Consider the following 18059-nt stretch of genomic DNA (forward strand, 5'->3'; position numbering starts at 1 on the left):
GCAGGATTCAGATATTAGCCATGCAAAGCTTTTGATAAAGACAGGAATGGGAAGCTAATTAAAGCATTAATGCGCTATTTGTTTTTCGTAATATCGAAATGAATAACATATCAAAGAACACCAATGAAATGTGTTTCGCTATCAGTATTTTTTTGCCATATACAAGTTTCAGACTAGCTCATAGTTTGAACTTTAGAACTCAGGACTTGTCCCTAAGGGTTGTCTCTTTACTTTTCCTCGCTCCGTGTGCTGAGGGAGAGGAGGCACATGGAGAGACAGATGATTGTCATGGCGGGGAATCCTGCTGACCAGTCCACTCATGTGAAACGCCTGTTTATCCCCTCAGACAAGGTGCCAAAACAGTTTCCACAGATCTATCCGGGGGGCTGATCATAAGCAGATGGAATTGCAGCCATAAATTAGACCCAGTGTGTTGAAGGATAAAGGGGACACATGTGGATTCAATTAGACGGGCAGATGTCAGCCTTTTACTCCTTCAGGGCTCTAACGCTATGCTCTAAACGCGCATATGAGTGCAGACGTTGATCTGAATACATGAATATACTGTATTTTTACATGTGTAGAATAATGCAAAGCACACAAACACCTGCTCAGCCTGCTCTGCAACCTGTCCTCGCCTCAAGTAGCAGATCTCTTCCTGCAGTCTGATACCTACGGGTGATTTATTGAGAAGACGTTAAAGTGCGAAACGCTGTCTATTATTTCTGTTGCTTGTGTGTGTGTGTTCAGTCCACTGCAGGGCAGAAATATAAGCCTCTTGATATGACTTTTTGTTTGGCCTTGCAGAAGCTTAAAGTGATAGGTTTGAGTTGTGCAGAAAAAACAAGAAGTATGGAAATAACTGAAGGCTTATCATGCAAAACAAGACGTAAGAAGAAAAGCTCGGATGTCATATAACATATTTGCTGCTGCTCAAACATCGCCGGTACTGACAGCAAAGCGGGAGAGATAAAGGTTTTTATAATAACATAATCTCTTGCTGAGGGAATATTAGCTTTTATGGTGATAAGAGCTGCAGTGTAAATTGCCAAAACAATTGCTGCGATGCCTCCCAAAGTCCTGAGCATCGGTAGCTGCAGCAACAAAAAAGGGAAGTATCAAGGTGTTAAGAATGAAACACAGTGGAGAGATATTTTCCATCACCAGAGAGCCTGAGGTGAAATTGTAACACTGTTTAGAGGATGATTAAACCTCTTGGCTGTCTGTCTCTCAGTTGATGTGTAATAGAGGTCCTTACCGCTATTTGCTAGGCGGGGACAGACTGAGCTGTTGGTAATCATGATAAACTACACATGAGGTGTGTCCTTGGGGGTCATTATCAGGATGGGGGAGATCTGGCTGGCCATACATGAAGTTAACTCAGTAATAGCTGCCATTACCCCAGCTGCTATCGGGGTTAACCTCCCTGCTCCCTGTCTCTCTCTGTCTGCATCCAGACCCAGAGCAGCCCTTCCTCAACAGCGGCAGCGTGCAGACCATTTTCATCAAGAGCCATTCCACGGATGTAATAGTGCCATGCCTGGTCACAGTGCCTGATCTGAATGTCACCCTGAAAACGGTTTGTGCCCAAAACATATTTCTCACACTCTGTTCCTCCAGTTAAAGTTTTCAGCTGGTGCTTAAATTGATGATTTTAACAGCAGCAATCATTTTTGTGCATTTAGATGTGGTACAATCCCTGGCCACTGGAGAAGGAGAGGCTGAGATGGGACAACAAGCGGGGCTGGTCCATTCCCAAAAACATCATAGACAAGGAACCTCTCCTGATGCTTTCTTGTGCTGCTATGCTGGGAGGCAATTGGTACAGTTCGGACAGCTACGTGTTCCACACTACAGGTAAAACAGTATGTTTCCTCCAAAGGTTTCAAAAGTATCCTTAGGTATTTATCACAAAGTCCTACCAAAAGGCAACAGCTGAACTCTTAGCTGAACTTTTAACTTCAAGCATTAAATGACACACCACAGAGCTTTGGGACACAGAGAAGACTGGGTCATTACTGTAACTGAGAACATTAAGCTAGTTAAAAATCTTGGGCAGATCCCTTGAGGTGGATGAGATCCGCTCTGAGTTTCTCATAGGTCTGGATTCGAGCCTGAACGATATAGGACTTCTAAGACTGACACTAATATTTGTTAACATAAAAATCTGATATATCAGCCAATATCTTTTTTTCTTTCAAGTACACGAAACAAGATAATGTGTCCCTGCTAAGATAATATAACAATGCAGGGTAAAAACAATCTTGTTTTTTTGTCACACGAAGTTGTGGATTACTTGTTTAGATCAATCGGTTGTTGTGTTAATGGAACTCTAAACACCTGCATTGCCAACAGGGAAGTCGCAGAGTATGCTGTGGTGGACAGACTATGCAACACTTGTAACATAGCTCAGGGGTGTTTCTCCAGTGTTTTTTTTTTCCTGTTTTAATTCTCATTGTTGTAAAATAAATGTAAATTATTTGCTCATATAATGTATCTGCAAATAGCTAATATTGACTGATAATATTGGCTGGGCGGTATTGAGCAACTTTCCTGTATGACACAGTTCTGCAACACCAAGTGCAAGTTATTACCTTTGGATTTGCAAACTAGGGTGGTGGTCCAACTTCGGGAGGGATCACACTGCTTATCCTCGCTGGGAACGTTTATCCCAGGGGAGTGCTAGGATTTAGGAAAGATAACACAGTTTACTTCCTGGTTATGGAGCAATGGCCCAGCTCTTTTCTTGCTTTTCCAGTAGAAATATTTGGGAGTTTGCCCAACCAGTCAATTTTTATAGACTTGGAGAAAGCATTCAACCACATCCCTTGGGATGTTCTGTAGGGTGCTTCAAGAGCTTTTCAGTCCCTGTACAATTGACATGGTTGGTTCACATTGCTGGCAGGACATCAGACTTATTCCCGGTGGGTACTGGACTGTGGCAGTGCTGCCTTTGTTACCATATCTGTTTCTTGCTGAATTTCTAGGTGCAGCCAAGGGGCAAAAGGTTTCAGGTTCAGTGGTTTCAGGATCATGTCTGTGCTTTTTTGACTTCACTGAGGGATGATTGCAAACTTGCACTGGGGCAGTTTTTCAGCAGTAGGGATAACAATTAGCACCTCCAAGTCCAAGGCCACGGCTCTCAGCTGGAAAAGGGTGGATTGCACATTCTGTGCTGGGAATGATTTTCTGCCTCAGGAGAAGTGCTGTTATCTCATGGTCTTGTTTACAAGTAGGGAAGAGTGGAGCAGGAGACTGACGAAAAGATTGGAGAAGCGTCTGCACTGATGTTGATGGTGTATCAGTATGTTGGTATGCTAAATTAAGAATAAGATGCAAGGAGTAGAAATGAGGAGCTCACGCTATCTCTGCTGTGGCTCAAACTGAAAGATTATTTCTATGTGATCTTGGGAACACCTTGGCGTCCGCTCCCCCTCCCCAGAAGAGCTGGAAAAGGTGACTTGGGGCAAAGGAGGTCTGGGCATCTCTGATTAGACTGCTGCCCCTGCGACCCAAACCCGGATAAAGCAGCAGAAAATTGGATGGATGGGTGAACAGAGTTACAAAAACACTCCCGACCCAGGACAAATATTTGAATTAGATTTGACTCTCTGCTCTTGTTGAAAGAGAAATTAGCTAGAAAATCAAAGGTGGTGCTAGACTGACTGCCCTGTCCCCATAATTTTCCATGGCAGTCGACGAGCCAATTAAGCCTTAATGCTGACAATTTTGAGGCTTTTATTTAATTATGTAATTTCCTCTAAAACAACTCCATTTTTATGTAAGGATGGAGTCATTATGTCACAAGCACTAAAAGAAAAGAAGAAAAGAGAAGCAGATGGAAAAGGAAGGCATAATCACATTTTGAAAAACTAAGCTGAAAAGGCGAGAGACTTTATGTTGAGTTTCCCTCTCATAGCGCGTGAACTCAGGGTGATCCAGATGCTCTACGCTCTGTTGTATGAGCTCATTCACCTCTGTCTTCAGAGGGCAAATGGAAACTCATATTCACCGCTCCCAGCCAAATGTAATAGCCACATCAGTCAGAGGAGAAACTCGGAGAGGCTTCACTCTTCACACTAATGGACTGCATAAACAATCAGTAATCACAGTCTGCCTTTTTTCTTTTACGTGCAAAGTCATTTCCATGCAGAGAGAATGACCTAAACATCAGATACACTGTCCAGTGTGCAAAACGGGATTGATGCTTCACTTCAGTTTTATTCACATATATAAACAAACACACACACACATCTAGATATATATAAAATTGTGTGTGTGTGTGTATGTATATATAAAGTTTTAGAGTAGCCTGGGATGGCTTCTCAGGTCCAAAGGAAAGTCATTTCCTCAGGAAAAACTGCTGACAATGTCACTCTGACCTCTCTCACTGTCTCCCTACCTCTGTCTGGGTCTACCTCGCCCTTTTATTTTCACGGACAGGAAGTCAGGTTTACGATGTCAAGCTGTTTCCTGAGGAGCCAGTACAGCTGTTAGTGGGGGAGGCCCTCACCCTGAACTGCACAGCGATGGTGGAGTTCAACGCAGGGGTGGACATCCAGTGGTCTTACCCAAGCAAACAGGTACTAGCAGTGCATCGCATGTTGTGTTAGTAAGAAGCAAACCTGAATTTACAATCACAGTTTGTTTCTCCTCACCAGGCGAATGACTTGGTGCAAGTTACCACCCTCCGTGAATCTCTGTCTCAAGCCACAACGGCTTCTAGCGCCCTGACCATCCACAGTGTCAATGTCACAGACACCGGCCGATACACCTGCAATGTTACCAGCATGGACGGGACTTACACCCAACAAACTCAGGTCGTAGTTTATGGTAAGACTTTCTATTTTTTTGTCCATACATTAGTCTTCTTAAAGTTTGCATTAATCATCCAAATCTACAGTTATGCTGGCAAACATAGCAAATAATCCAGCTCTATGTGCAGTTATGGTCAGTCTCCACAATAATCCCTGTAATGAAAAACTTGACCAAACATCTGCCTCCATCTCACCCTGTCCTCAGCATCCTCCTCTGTCACGCCAATCAGTTGCATTAGATTGTGTTTGATGCTACCTTCATGACAATTGTAGTTTATAGTTAAGTTATAGTTTTAAGTTATTAATGAAGTCACATATTTAATAGAGGTAAGAATCACCCCACGATACCATATTATGTTGGGATTAAATAATTTGCAGTGCCTCAATAATGCTATGCTTTTTATTAATAAGTGTTATGTCTTCCATCGGATGCCTCTGTGGAATCAAAAGTGAAGTGTTGATATTTACAATTATCATAATACTTTACTCACACTATGATATTATTGTGATTTTTAACTTTTTGCAACATGCCGAGTATTCCAATAACATATATTGCTTTCTGTTATAATATCTGTTTTATCCAATAAGCTGAAGTTATCTCGTTTCATCTGTTATTTTTGCTGCAAATGAGATTGTATAACATGCCAACATCAGCACAAAAAAACTGCCATAAATGTTGCCACTTAGCTGGCAATTACATGCAATCTACTCCTGATAATGCATTGGTTAACTGTGGTAAATCATCTGTTGCTCTCTACACAGACAGAAACATTTACACTTCACACAGAAATTCACATTTAACTATTATATTTGTACTCTGCAACCTCCCAGGTCTGTAGGAGTATAACCAGAACACAGGCAGCTGGCAGCCAGTTGAGTCGAGTCCCCTCGAGTTTGGCTCTAACGCTGCCTCAGGATTTCTGTGCATGAGATGAGCCATCTTGCACTTGCATTTACCAGAGTAGTTGGATTTATTTAATAAAATATCAACATTTTATTTCATAAAATATTAAATCGATATTTGGTATCGATTTGGTGTCGATTTTTTAAAAATCAAAATGAAACATATTACATTCATAAATTTTTCCTGCCACACATGGTCTTTATCACTGTAAAGCTTTATTTTCAAACATTTTGGTTTGTGATATTATGTGTGACGTGAAACAGACCAAAGTAAAAGGAGCATAACTAAACACAGAAAACATGAAAGGCGAACTCTGACATCTAAAGGTGCACCAAAGGTGTCGTATGCTCTCTCTTTGATGTTTTTGAAAAACTTCACTTTCAGATTTTTTCCAGAAGGAAAAGGGCTTTAAGGGCTTGCTCGAGTCTGCCCAGAGATCTGCTTGAGCAGTGTCTAACTCCAAAACCACGACACGTGCAACCCAGCGCACCATCCTTACCTCGTGGACAAGCGCTAGAAAAATACCTTAGAATTTGGAATTGAGCAGTGTTTATGGATTAAAGGGTTTTTTCAGATGAGGCAAAATAATTAATGTATTATTTTTCCTTTTACCAAAAATCAATCGAATATTTACTGCTGAAGGCTTAAAAAGTGACTTAAAGTCAGAACCAGAGGATTTATTCACTGAATCCAAGCTGACTACAGTGGAGACACGTATAACGCTTTTGATTGCCATGTTTTAAGCTGAGAGAAGGCGAGTGTTTCGTACTCTGACCTTAAGATTTTAAAGCCTTTTATGTAAACAACTGAATGCCTCTGATTCCAGAAGGACCATTTATCCACCTCGACTACAGAATTGGACCGATTGTGGAGATAACTGCTGGCCAGAAGTCATACAAATTACAAGTAAATGTCTCTGCCTTACCGGCACCCGAAACGCAATGGTAAGAGGAGTCTCATTAAATGTAATTGGAAATGTCCAAAAGCATAATTAGGCCTCGCAAATCTGAGATTTGTAGCTCAATTAAAGAGCAGGACATCTCAGTAGGAGCACATTTTGTGTATTTGTGTGTGCCACCAGGTATAAAGACGGAAAGCTAATAAACCAGCGCCCAGAATTCAAGATGAAAAGGATGAGGATGCACCCTAAACATGTTTTGGAGATTAAGGATGTTTGTCAGGAGGACTCCGGGCTGTACACGGTGGTCCTGAAAAACAGCGATGCTGGGCTAGAGAGGAAGCTCAACATAACGCTTGTCGTCAACGGTATGTGTGTGTTGCTCTGTGAACCTCCAGTTAAAATCCCTCCAGATATTTTAGGAACAAAGCAGCAGTGTAAAGTTATAGAGATTCCCTGCCTTCCCAAGTGAGGAAAGTCGAATTTTTGTAGATTTAATTTGAAAATCTTACAAAAGAAAGGAGCAAAAGAGTAAAAACGTTGCATGAATCAATTATAAAGAGACTTGTATCTAGCATAAAAAAGTTATGACTTCCTGGAAAAATTGATTTATTAGCTCTCTTCTTCCCCCAGTTCCTCCTCAGATTCATGAAAAAGAGGTGGCAGATCCATCCAGCCCTTACCCCAGCGGCAGCAGCCAAACGCTGACATGCACCGCCTACGGTGTCCCTATTCCCAACATCAGCTGGCAGTGGAGGGCCTGGGGCCCCTGTGTCCTCAACAGCACCCAAAGCAGAGTGTAAGAAAAACCTCAGCCCCAGACTCATTCTTATATAGCACTGGTAGTTTTGCAACTGTGTGTGTGTGTGTGTGTGTGTGTGTGTGTGTGTGTGTGTGTGTGTGTGTGTGTGTGTGTGTGTGTGTGTGTGTGTGTGTGTGTGTGTGTGTGTGTGTGTGTGTGTGTGTGTGTGAAGATAAGGTTTCATCAGACAAGACAGGAAAGGCGGGAAGAGCTGTGCATGAAGCGTTATGTGAGACCAAATAACAAGAAGAGGTCAGTGTGAAATTATCCACTGGCTCTGAGTGAACAAGAGAGGGAGGAGATGATAAGAAGAGAGAGAAGGGGGCAGCGGGGCGGGTGGCTGTGGATGAAAAGAGCTAATATATAGAGGAAGGTAGAGGGGAGGTAAGGAAGGAGGAAAGAGGAGACTAAAGGAAAGTGTCTGCTCGATGTCCAGCCAGCTTCCTCCCCCACACAGTAATAATGTGCCTGTCACTCTCCTGTGCTATGGTCCAGCTTTGTGCATAAGCAAAGACACACATACAGACACAACACACATGAAATGCACATAAATCTCTCAGGTGTGATTGAAGCTAACTAGAGTGCTACACAATACAAATACACACATAAAACATGCAATCATACTCACTTGTTTCCTATTTCTTTAGCCCCTGTGTTTTGTGCGCTTCCACTGAATATTGCTCTAATATCCACCTGCCTCTACCGTCTTCCTCCTAGGCTTAATTTTGGAAGATATTGCTGTTCTGACCTTTCCATGTCAACATGCAACATGAGTGCAGCTGCAAGGTTTCGATCCTGGTCTAAGAGGCAGTCTGAAACTCACAGCAGTGGCAGCTTTGGTTTAATTTTGGCTGAAAGTGCTCAGTTTTTATTTTGTTTTAGCCACTGTGGATCTAGTATGCCATTTCATGGACAGTGAATTCTGCCTCTATTTTTTTTTTCAATTTTCTTTGAATATTTTGAAATTCCTTGTCCATTGTGACGGTCCAAAATACAGCAAAGGACTTCCAGCTAAACCTGTCCTTCCTCACAGGCTCCTGTTAAGTGTAGCAGCACAGTGTGTTCCTGATGAAGTGTGCTTGATGAAAGAAAGTAATTTTACAATATCAGGCGTTTGCTTTTGTAATCTCGGTGGTGCTGGTCTTTTTCTTCAGAGCCTGAGAAATTACTTTCAGGAGAGCAATGTCTTGTCTGATGTTATCTCTGTATGTGTGTGCTTGTTTGTTGCATATACAAATCTGCTCATAAAGCACATTGTGGAGCTCTCTCATTCATGTGGCAACAGAAAACAAGTGAACACAAAAAGCAGGCCCTCACACAGTTTTACGATTGTTTTTAGTTAAAAGGAACGGTCTGCTATCGATATCTGAGCTCAGTGACTTGTTAAAAGTGCTGCTAGACTTCTATGCGAAATATGAAGCCTCATCAACGTAGCTTAGCATCGAGACTAGAACTAGGAAAAGCAAATAATCCCCTGGCTCACAAGTAGGTGGTTTTAAGGCGGCACATCACTTCTTAAACAGTATGGATTAGACAAAGGAGGTGTAATATCCTAATTACTGAGCCATAGACGTGCCAATAAGAGGAGTTTGATAAGTAATTTAGGAGTAAGAGAAAAGGCTAAAATTACTCTGCCTATGGTCCAAATGCTGCATGCGATCTCTTTACGGTCAGTAAAAGGATATTGTGTTTTATAAATTAGTAAATTTCTGCCTATCTACAGTCGTTTTGAATTGCACCTCAGCTTTTTGTATACTGCTAGGATAAAGGGAAATAGGTGTACCTATTTATTGAAATAAATATGGTATCTAAGGCAAACACAGAGTTTGTACCTTTATTCTTCAACACAGGCTGAACTCTGTCAGGCAGCTTTCTTGACATTTCTTTAAGTAGTCTTCAGGAAAGGTTCTCCATGCATCTTGAAGGACATTCAAAGCACTTGTTTGGATGTTCCCATATGGAAAAGATATATATAAATCTTATAAAGTTTGTATCTGTCTTGTGTGAAACTTGTATGAAAAGCATACAAGAGTGAAAACAGATATAAGATCCCTTGAAAAATTATATAATGAAACTTGTATGTTTTGGATACTTACTAAAACAATATATGAAAGTAATGAGAAAATGGCCACTTTCATGAGTAAATCATATAAGTTTTTACTATTTCTTTTCCATATGGGTTGGCTGCCTTTTGTTCTGTTGCCTGTCAAAATAATGTTGAGGTCCGTGCTCTGGGAGGGCTGATAGTGTTCCACAGGTATGCTTTTCATGCTGAAAGATGAAGCTGCTGTCAATCAGACACTCTTCAGACGGCTCAAATGAAAATCTGATGGTATTTGATTTCTGTGTTTATAATCCCCAACACCACTGGCTGAAATGTGTTAAGTACAAGGGCTGGGCAAGCATCCAATGTGCAAAGTACAATACTGTAAATTGGTATTTACAAGTTATCATTTTTTCGTATGCACATTTACCATCAGTAAATTATGTAGAGAGTAAAATAAAACTGTGGCCTTCTGCTAATGCAGAGTAGTGCAGATGGGTGAAAATACTAAATAGAAATTTCATTAGTTTTCCTGTGATGTTCGCACTGCGGATAGTCATAATTGATAGAGTAATTTGTCCATTAACTGCTAGGACACTTAGGACATAATTGCATTGGCTCAGGGCTTCAAGCTGATGTGAAATGCTATACAGTCTGCGGGAAAAGACTTCTCATAAAACATCAGGATATCGTTCAACGTGCTCCTTAATTCTCACCCACTGCCCACTCTGTGCTGCACATGTCAATGAGGCGAGGTGTCATGAATGTGTTTCTGCTTCCCTCCAGGGCCCGACAAGACCGGAAGAGCAGGAGTGACAGGATTGCAGAATGTCAGAACTGGCAGGACATTAACTCGGAGAATGCGATGAATGAAATTGAGCCGATCGAGTCGTCTCTCGAAGTTGTGGATGGACGAGAGAAGGTTCGTCAGGCCTCATTGCGATTGTTACTGGTTTTCTGTGGACAGACATGCTCTGCTTATAAATTGATTCTCTGGGGTAAAGGATTACAGAATATAATTACGGCCTAACCCATAAGAAGGCCTTTCTGTAAGTGGACCTATCTGTGACCTGTGATGTTTTTATGTAAGTGTCCCAAATTCTAAGCTCCATAACAAAATTTGTCAATCAAGAGCCATTTCCACAGTAGAAATATTTAGAACAGTCTTCCTCTGCAGACTTCCTGCAAGTTCTAGTTATAAACACATCCAGGCACACATGTACGCGTACCCACGCCTGCACATTTATAAACCACAGCCGTAAGAGGAAATTATACATACACACGCTCACGCTGCAAACGCCCTATTTTTTTCACTCACACCTGAGCGAGTTTGTGTGTCGTTGGTCTGTCAGCAGAAAACCTGATTTTTACACGACAGCAGATTGCACTTTCTTTTAAAATGTGCGTCTCCACGACATGAATTAAAGTCTCGTCCTCCTTTCCTCGCCTCGCAGAGAGTGAGCAGACTTCTGATTCGCAATGCCAGCGTGTCCGTCATGTACAAGTGTTCTGCTAAAAACAAAGTGGGCAAAGATGAGCGGCTTATCTACTTCTATGTAACCAGTGAGTATGTGTGGTTAGATATCTCTCAAACACAATGCGAAACAGGAGCACTCACAGAGCGCAACTCCCCCCAAAGGCCAAGGGCTATACTAAAACTTTGATATTCTTTGCTCATGTTAGCATTGGTAAGGTCATAATCGAGTGTGCTATATTATATTATATTTTGTGTCATTGTGAAGTCATATTATGTTGTATTGAAAAAAATACGGTTTTGAAGAGCTTAAACAAAGAATGATGACTATGTTGCTTCAAAGTTTGGAGAGGATTGAATGGAAACTAAAGCTTTTTTCCTTATTTTTGTGACCCTGACCTTTGACCTTGAAGTATTACATACTAAAATTGTGTATTTTATTATCTTTAGTATATGATTGGAGCATTTTTGGCTTCTATAAGCTATAAAAACTCGAGCTTTAAGACATATTCATCCAGTGTGTGATTCTGCAAAACTTTATAGCGTCATTGTGACATCATAGGGTGTCATATTGAAAAGACAAAAAGTGTGTTGCACAGATCTATCATATGATATATTACTTGACATGGTTTCTTTAAATGTTTTTCAAGATAAACTTTGACCTTGAGCACTAACAATGAAGGTCAAGGTCAAATGCTTAGCCAACCCAAGCGCTCATGTCCCCCGAGGCCTAGTATATTGTTCTGAAGCTTGAAGACGATCCATAAAGAAGACAAACAAACAAACTGCCTTTCCTCAGCTGGGAGAAAAAAATAGGAGCTTGGTTGGTTTTAAAGCCAAAGGTTGATCAATGATGATCCAAGTTTTGCTGCACTCTATTACAATAAAGCTGAGCAGAGTTTGTGGTGGAAAATTAGATTTGAAAAATTAATTACCTCGAAAAGAAAAAAAGGTGGAAAGATTTTCAAATTGATTTCCCGGGCACAAGAGCCAATGGGTCATTCTGTTCTGTCACAGGACTCAGTCAGCTCTGATCCTCTGCAGGAATAACAAAGCTACTCAATGTATGATAAGCCTACACAGAATGCGCGCTGCAGTATGTAGTATGATCTGTGCTCAAATGTTCCAGTAATCCAATAAAAAACAAAAAGCATGTCTGATTTCAATTTGGCACATCAAGGTTGCTGCGCCGCTTCCAGCACCCCAGCTAAGCTTGGATTGCGCTCTGGAAGTCACGGTCTGACCACTTGCAGGTGCCCGTTTGCAGCGTGTGCTGGATCACATCCAGCGAGTCAAAATGACAACACTTCAACTCGAATTCCCCTTTGAGAACATGAGACGCAGGGGAGCAAATGGGGGTGGATGGTGAGCTGCAGTTTTGTTTGTGGGGACAAAAGAGCTCCATGATGGCACATGCCACAGTAGAACTTTCTGTCCAATTCTGGCCCAACTCTGGAGGAGGAGTATAGGGTACACTCCCCACAAAAAAGCCAGGGGGAAGGGTTTCTGGCTGCACACATGACTTAATGTGCCTTCTTTTGACTTGGGCACTGCTCACTTTAAAAGTGATGATCTTCCATGTGAAAGTTGGTTTGGTTTGACGCAGCAGGCTATGTTCGGGCTGAAATCGCTGGCATCCGTGCACCGGTGGCCAGAACAGGACATCAGGGCGCAACCAAAAAAAAAAAAAGTAGAGCTCCTTTGTGATAGCAGCCCAACTCAAAACACTCAAAGCAACTTGTGGTTGTTCTTTTAGAACTATTAGAAGTCTGTGCCCAACACCCTGTTGCCTCTTTACGCTTCCATGCCAAAGAAATAGTCCTTGTGAAAATAACTCACACTGAGGTTGCCCTGCCATTAAGGGCCTAGTGGCAGTGTAACAAGGCCTAATGTTGCTGCAGAATTTCTTAATCCTGTGAGCAAGCACAAACAAAACTTCTCTTTCATTTTTGCTGGGATCCTCATAACAAGGCCGTCCTACATGCATTTGTTGGTTTATATTTTATATAAATGGCATTTTTTGAGGAGTATTTATTGATGTGTAATTCAAAGCCTTTCTGTGTAAGGGTAACATACCAGCCTGCCTGTTCTTCTCTCATCTTTAAAGCCATCCCCGAGGGCTTCAATGTAGATGTCCAGCAGTCTGAGTATCCCCTGGAGCAGGAGAAAGTGTCTCTCCTTTGCAGTGCTGATAATTACACCTATGAGCAGCTCCACTGGTACCGTCTTGACCCTCGGGCCCTGCAGGACGAGGAGGGTAAGCCCCAGGAGCTGGACTGCAAGAGCGTGCACCTATATGCTGAGGCTCTCCGTGGTGGGCTCTCCTTCCAGGAGCCCTCCAACAGCTGGGTCTTGGACTTCACTATTAACTCCATCCAGCTGCAGGATGAAGGGCATTACGTATGTGAGGCTCAGAGCAGACGCAGTGGGGAGAAACAGTGCCTTTTCAGATACATCTCTGTCAAAGGTGAGCAATAAGGGGGAATTAAAGCTCCAGACACAGAGATGCAAACACACACACCGCTGAATGCAGAAAGCAGAGTCACTCTAACTCCAGCGCACTAGGCTGCACCACTAATTATAGAGAAAAACTCAACCCTTGGCAGTGGCAACACACATGGGTCGCAGCGGAACTGGCGCTGAGATGCTAGAGGCTTAAAAATACCCACACTCAAAAGATCCCACGCAGCTCGATACCCACATCCACACATAATGGAGAAAATACTTGATGCCTGCACAGCATCAATATGTAGGGACATGAAAACAGAGCTGAGATGCAGCAGGGCTGAAAAGCACAAACAAATTCCTGCCTCGCTCGTGCTGTTTGCTGTGTAAGCTTGCGTCAGTGCCTGGAGGACATATGTACGCTTTAATGGGATCTTCTTCCTTTTGCCCTGATTTTCAAACCCACAATAGTGCATCTTGTACATTTGCCCTCTTTGAGTTGATATAGTGTCGATATAGTGAAATAATTTTGATTTCACCTTCTCCATTGCTGATCTGTCTCTGGCTTTTGCTCTCCCTTCTCTCTCCCATCGCAGCCCTGGAGGCACCACGCTATAAGCGCAGCCTCACCAACCAAACAGTGAATGTGACCGAGTCTCTCACGATGGAGTGCGACGTGGAGGGCAGACCTCTGCCCCGATTCTTCTGGTTCAAAGACAACCAGCCTCTCCACCAAATGTCAGGTGCATGAATAAATCACAGCAGCTCATACACGTGTTTGTAGGACGGGGCTTTCGCATTCACACACGCACGCCGACAAGAAGTCAGAAAGCCTGCCCCTGTGAGGCTTTATTTGATGGGACTCGTATTATCCACTTTACATCCCAGTAGGCTTTGTTAATGTTTACACAGATACATCGACTCAGTGTGATCAAATGTCAGTCCAGCTATTCAGGTAAACTTCTTGTATGTTTAATGTTGTGCTTTATTTTCTGTCTTTTCTGCCTCTGAATGATTGATAGGCGCAAAAATAGCTGAAATCTATAGCTATAATACTGCAGTGCAGTTTTCCAAGTGGAAACATAAGTAGCTCTTTTTGTGAGTGACAGCCTCGGATTGTTTTTTCTCAGTGTGTGCGATTGCTTTTGACATTACCCTCTCATGTTTTTGCAAACCTGGTCAACAACATGCTAATAACGTTGCTGTCACACATTCTCTCCAGCAAGCCTGCACTCTTGGAACAATATTTTTCCTCATGTAAATTGTGCCTCGGTGTAGGATTTCTTCTACACTTTCTTCCTGGTCAGCACAGTCAGTGCAAACACGATGCACTGCAGGTTGCTGTGTGTGCACAACAAAGTGTTTTTCAGTGGTATTCAGTCATTTTTGGCACAACCGGCTGCAACTTTATCACGGCCCCCTTGTCGAGTCTGTGACATTGCCATTTCTCAAGATTACACCGTTGTCTTCTTGGAAAAATTCACCTCCTGCGAGTGTTCAGATTTAGGAGATTAGTCAAATGCAGATCAAGCATTCCACTGTCATGGATAAATGGTCTTTGGGATTAGATTGCAGTGTTTTTGCTAAACATTGGACCACTTCAGAATGTTTTTGTCCTAGCTATCAATCCAGAAACCAAATAAAAAGGAAAGGTCTGGTTCTAGGATACCATTGCTTTCCTTTACAAGCGCACATCAATCCCACACACTCACACTGTGGAACAAGTGGGTCAAATAGAACTTGTATCAGGAGTTCCTGTCATGATGTTTTTGCTGTAGAGCTCCTCACACATCCACACACACCCACACACATAAAACCCTCTCAGGCCGACACAGCTCATTAGCTTTTTAGTCTCTTCTTAATATCTGAAGGTGATGAGCCTGTAGGGTGGGTCAATGCAAGTCTGAATAACAGCTGATGCCCTGGGATCACTCAGAGGGGACTGTTTGGGGTGCGCGGCGGGATGATGGAATAATAAATGAATGCTACAAATGGAGGTCCAGAGGTGTGACAAGAATTCAAAAAGGCGCTGTGGAAAATGGTGCTGAATTCACAATGCGAAAGGGTGAAAAAGTGGCACTAAAGTCACAGCACACAGCACAGGCTTCGAATATGGGTTTGACTGCGTGTCACTAACAAGTCCCCCCCATCTCCACCCCATCCCCCGGTGCCTCCTTCGCAGGGATCCAGCTGCAGGATTCAAACCGCACGCTGAGTATCCAGCGGGTCAGAGAGGAGGACGCCGGTCTTTACACCTGCACCGCCTGCAACCAGCGCGGTTGTGTCAACTCCTCAGCCGCCGTCAGCGTCATCGGTGAGACAGCCGCACGCACACACAGTCACAGAGACACCTGAATCTATTCACCATACGCTCTCCCGGCTCTCTCCGTGTGCTTTTTCGAGTGCACTCAGGCCTGAAATCGCAGTTGTCCTTGAGCTCACATCTTCACCTCTCACACTCTCACCGTAACTCTAGTTTTTGTGCTTTTGTTATGTGCGGCTCTCAAATCATAGTCATCAGCCAGTGAAACACTGTGTTTTCTCATCCAGCTGGTGAATGAGTTTGCTGGAAGAGGTTTTATGGCCAATGGCTGAAAGTCAGCCCAGCACATTTATTTAACTCTAACGATTTTATTTAAGGAGTTTACTAGAAAGCTGTGGGGCAAATACTTTGTAATTTAGTGCCCCCTATAGTTGGTAAAAGACCAGTCCATGTGACAGGGCTGAGTAATTTTCAGCAGTGTGTGTGTGTGTGTGTTTTTAAACCCTTTGCATCTAACACTGACTTTCTTCCTTTCTTTCTTTCCGATAAGGATCAAGTGACCGGGCCAACGTGGAGATTGTAATTCTTATCGGGACTGGAGTCATCGCCGTTTTCTTCTGGGCCTTGCTCATTCTCATCTTCTGCAATGTGAAGCGGGTCAGAGGGCGCCACTTATCACTGTGTCTGAGTTTGTGTCTGTGTGTGTTTCGAGAGGAGCCGACAGGCTGTGACGGAGGCACTTTGACCCCTGACTCCTGTTTTGTCTATCTTTGAGCACAATCTGTTTGTTAGAGATAAGTCTGTCATTTACATCCAGAGACAGTTAGTGATATTTTCTTGGAGCGCATAGAGCGAATCGCAAACGTGGTCATAATGAGAATCCATTTGCTCTTTATTTGCACACTTGGTAGGGTGAGTCTCTCTTTTAATTAGAGATGGCTTTCCTTTTTTTTCTCTCCGTCTTGCTTGCAGCGTCTCAATGTTTGTCTCTCCACCTTTCGTCTGTCTCTAGCTCTGCTCCTCTATGCTCCATTTTTCTCAAATACCTTTCTAATGATGTGTATTATGGTCAGACATCTCCAATTTAGTCTTGTCTGTCCAGAGCACATTGTTCCAAATGCAACCTTTCAAACCTAAACCTAACTTTTCAAACCTAAGCTGTGCTGCCATGTTGGTTTTATAGAGAGATGAGGGTTTTCTACTTAACTGTAACATTTAATCTCCTCACTGAGGCCTATAGAGTCTTTGGTGTAGCTCTTGGGTTTTTTTGCAGCCTCTCAGAGTATTGCACGATCTAACACTGGGGTGGATGTGCTAAGGTGCCCAATCCTGGGAAGATTGTCATTATGTTAACACACACCGGAATTCTCCAGACCAACAAACTTCTGCTTTTACAAGGTGCTCACTGATGTGCCGATGCACTTAACTTGCTGATAATCAGTTACTCGAGTACATTTGATTTCAGCTGTGGTTCAGGTGGTAGACTGGGTCCTCAATCAATAGGTAGGTGGGTGGATTGATTGATCATCCAGTCTGTCGAAGTATCCTTGGGCAAAGTACTGAATCTCACACTCAAATGTATGCATTTGAGTGTGAGTGTGTGTTTGAATGTTAGATAAAATTGCTTAGGCATGAAATTTAGTGCTTTATGAATGTGTATGACTGGGTGAAGGCATTATAGAAGTACCAGTCCATTTTACCATTAGCAGCACTTGTCTACCTCTTAATTCATGTGGAAGCAAAAAGGATGCACTTAGTTGTTTACTCTTTGCTTCTGCATTAGTGGTTCGATTTTTGTTAAATAAATAATGACGCAGTGTCACCTGTCAGGTGTAAATGTTCATCTCAGATTGTATTTGCCTAATGTTATGACCTGCTAAAGACCAAATTATTTTTTTATGATGTCCTGTTATATAAAACCTTAAAATTGAAGAAGGCTGTACTTTGTACAGGACATATTTGACATATTTTATTTGGATCCGCACTTTTAATAGTAACAATTGAACAGAATACTTTAAGGTCTTCATCTTAGCTAGTTAGATTGCATTGCAACTTAACTGCAACCGTAGCATCACACTAACACTAACAAATGCCAGGTCATGACAGGAGGCTATAAAACATATGTAAACACAACATGAACATACCACATGTAACTACAGTAATAGGCAGTAAACAAAGGTGTTGCTCTCACTCCTGAATAGAAAAGAAGCTCAGTTAATGACATCAGCAACACCCGTGTTTACCTTCTGTTTCAAGTCAACATGGCTGCTGTTGCATGTTGGGCTTTGAAGGCTGCCAAACAAACAAACAAAAAAAAAAACAGGTGTCCTTTAACTAAATACACATCCAGAGACAAACACAGAGCACAAAAGCATTTACTTTTTAAAAGTGTGCTTTTAATGCTTTGTACAC

At 42.4% G+C, this 18059-nt stretch overlaps 1 protein-coding gene across 1 annotated transcript in view; it reads left to right on the top strand.

Moving 5' to 3' along the window:
• flt4 (fms related receptor tyrosine kinase 4) overlaps positions 1-18059 on the top strand; it is a 47185-nt gene that overhangs the window by 19963 nt on the left and 9163 nt on the right. Inside the window, exons 4-16 of the mRNA XM_026190106.1 lie at positions 1458-1579; positions 1686-1857; positions 4444-4583; positions 4662-4833; positions 6548-6665; positions 6803-6987; positions 7253-7418; positions 10252-10387; positions 10920-11028; positions 13047-13406; positions 13981-14127; positions 15567-15698; positions 16198-16304. Coding sequence (XP_026045891.1) covers positions 1458-1579; positions 1686-1857; positions 4444-4583; positions 4662-4833; positions 6548-6665; positions 6803-6987; positions 7253-7418; positions 10252-10387; positions 10920-11028; positions 13047-13406; positions 13981-14127; positions 15567-15698; positions 16198-16304 — 2066 coding nt within the window. The remainder of the gene's footprint in view (positions 1-1457; positions 1580-1685; positions 1858-4443; positions 4584-4661; positions 4834-6547; positions 6666-6802; positions 6988-7252; positions 7419-10251; positions 10388-10919; positions 11029-13046; positions 13407-13980; positions 14128-15566; positions 15699-16197; positions 16305-18059) is intronic.

The sequence above is a fragment of the Astatotilapia calliptera genome, chromosome 2 (genome assembly GCF_900246225.1).
Source record: "Astatotilapia calliptera chromosome 2, fAstCal1.2, whole genome shotgun sequence".
Taxonomy (NCBI): domain Eukaryota; kingdom Metazoa; phylum Chordata; class Actinopteri; order Cichliformes; family Cichlidae; genus Astatotilapia; species Astatotilapia calliptera.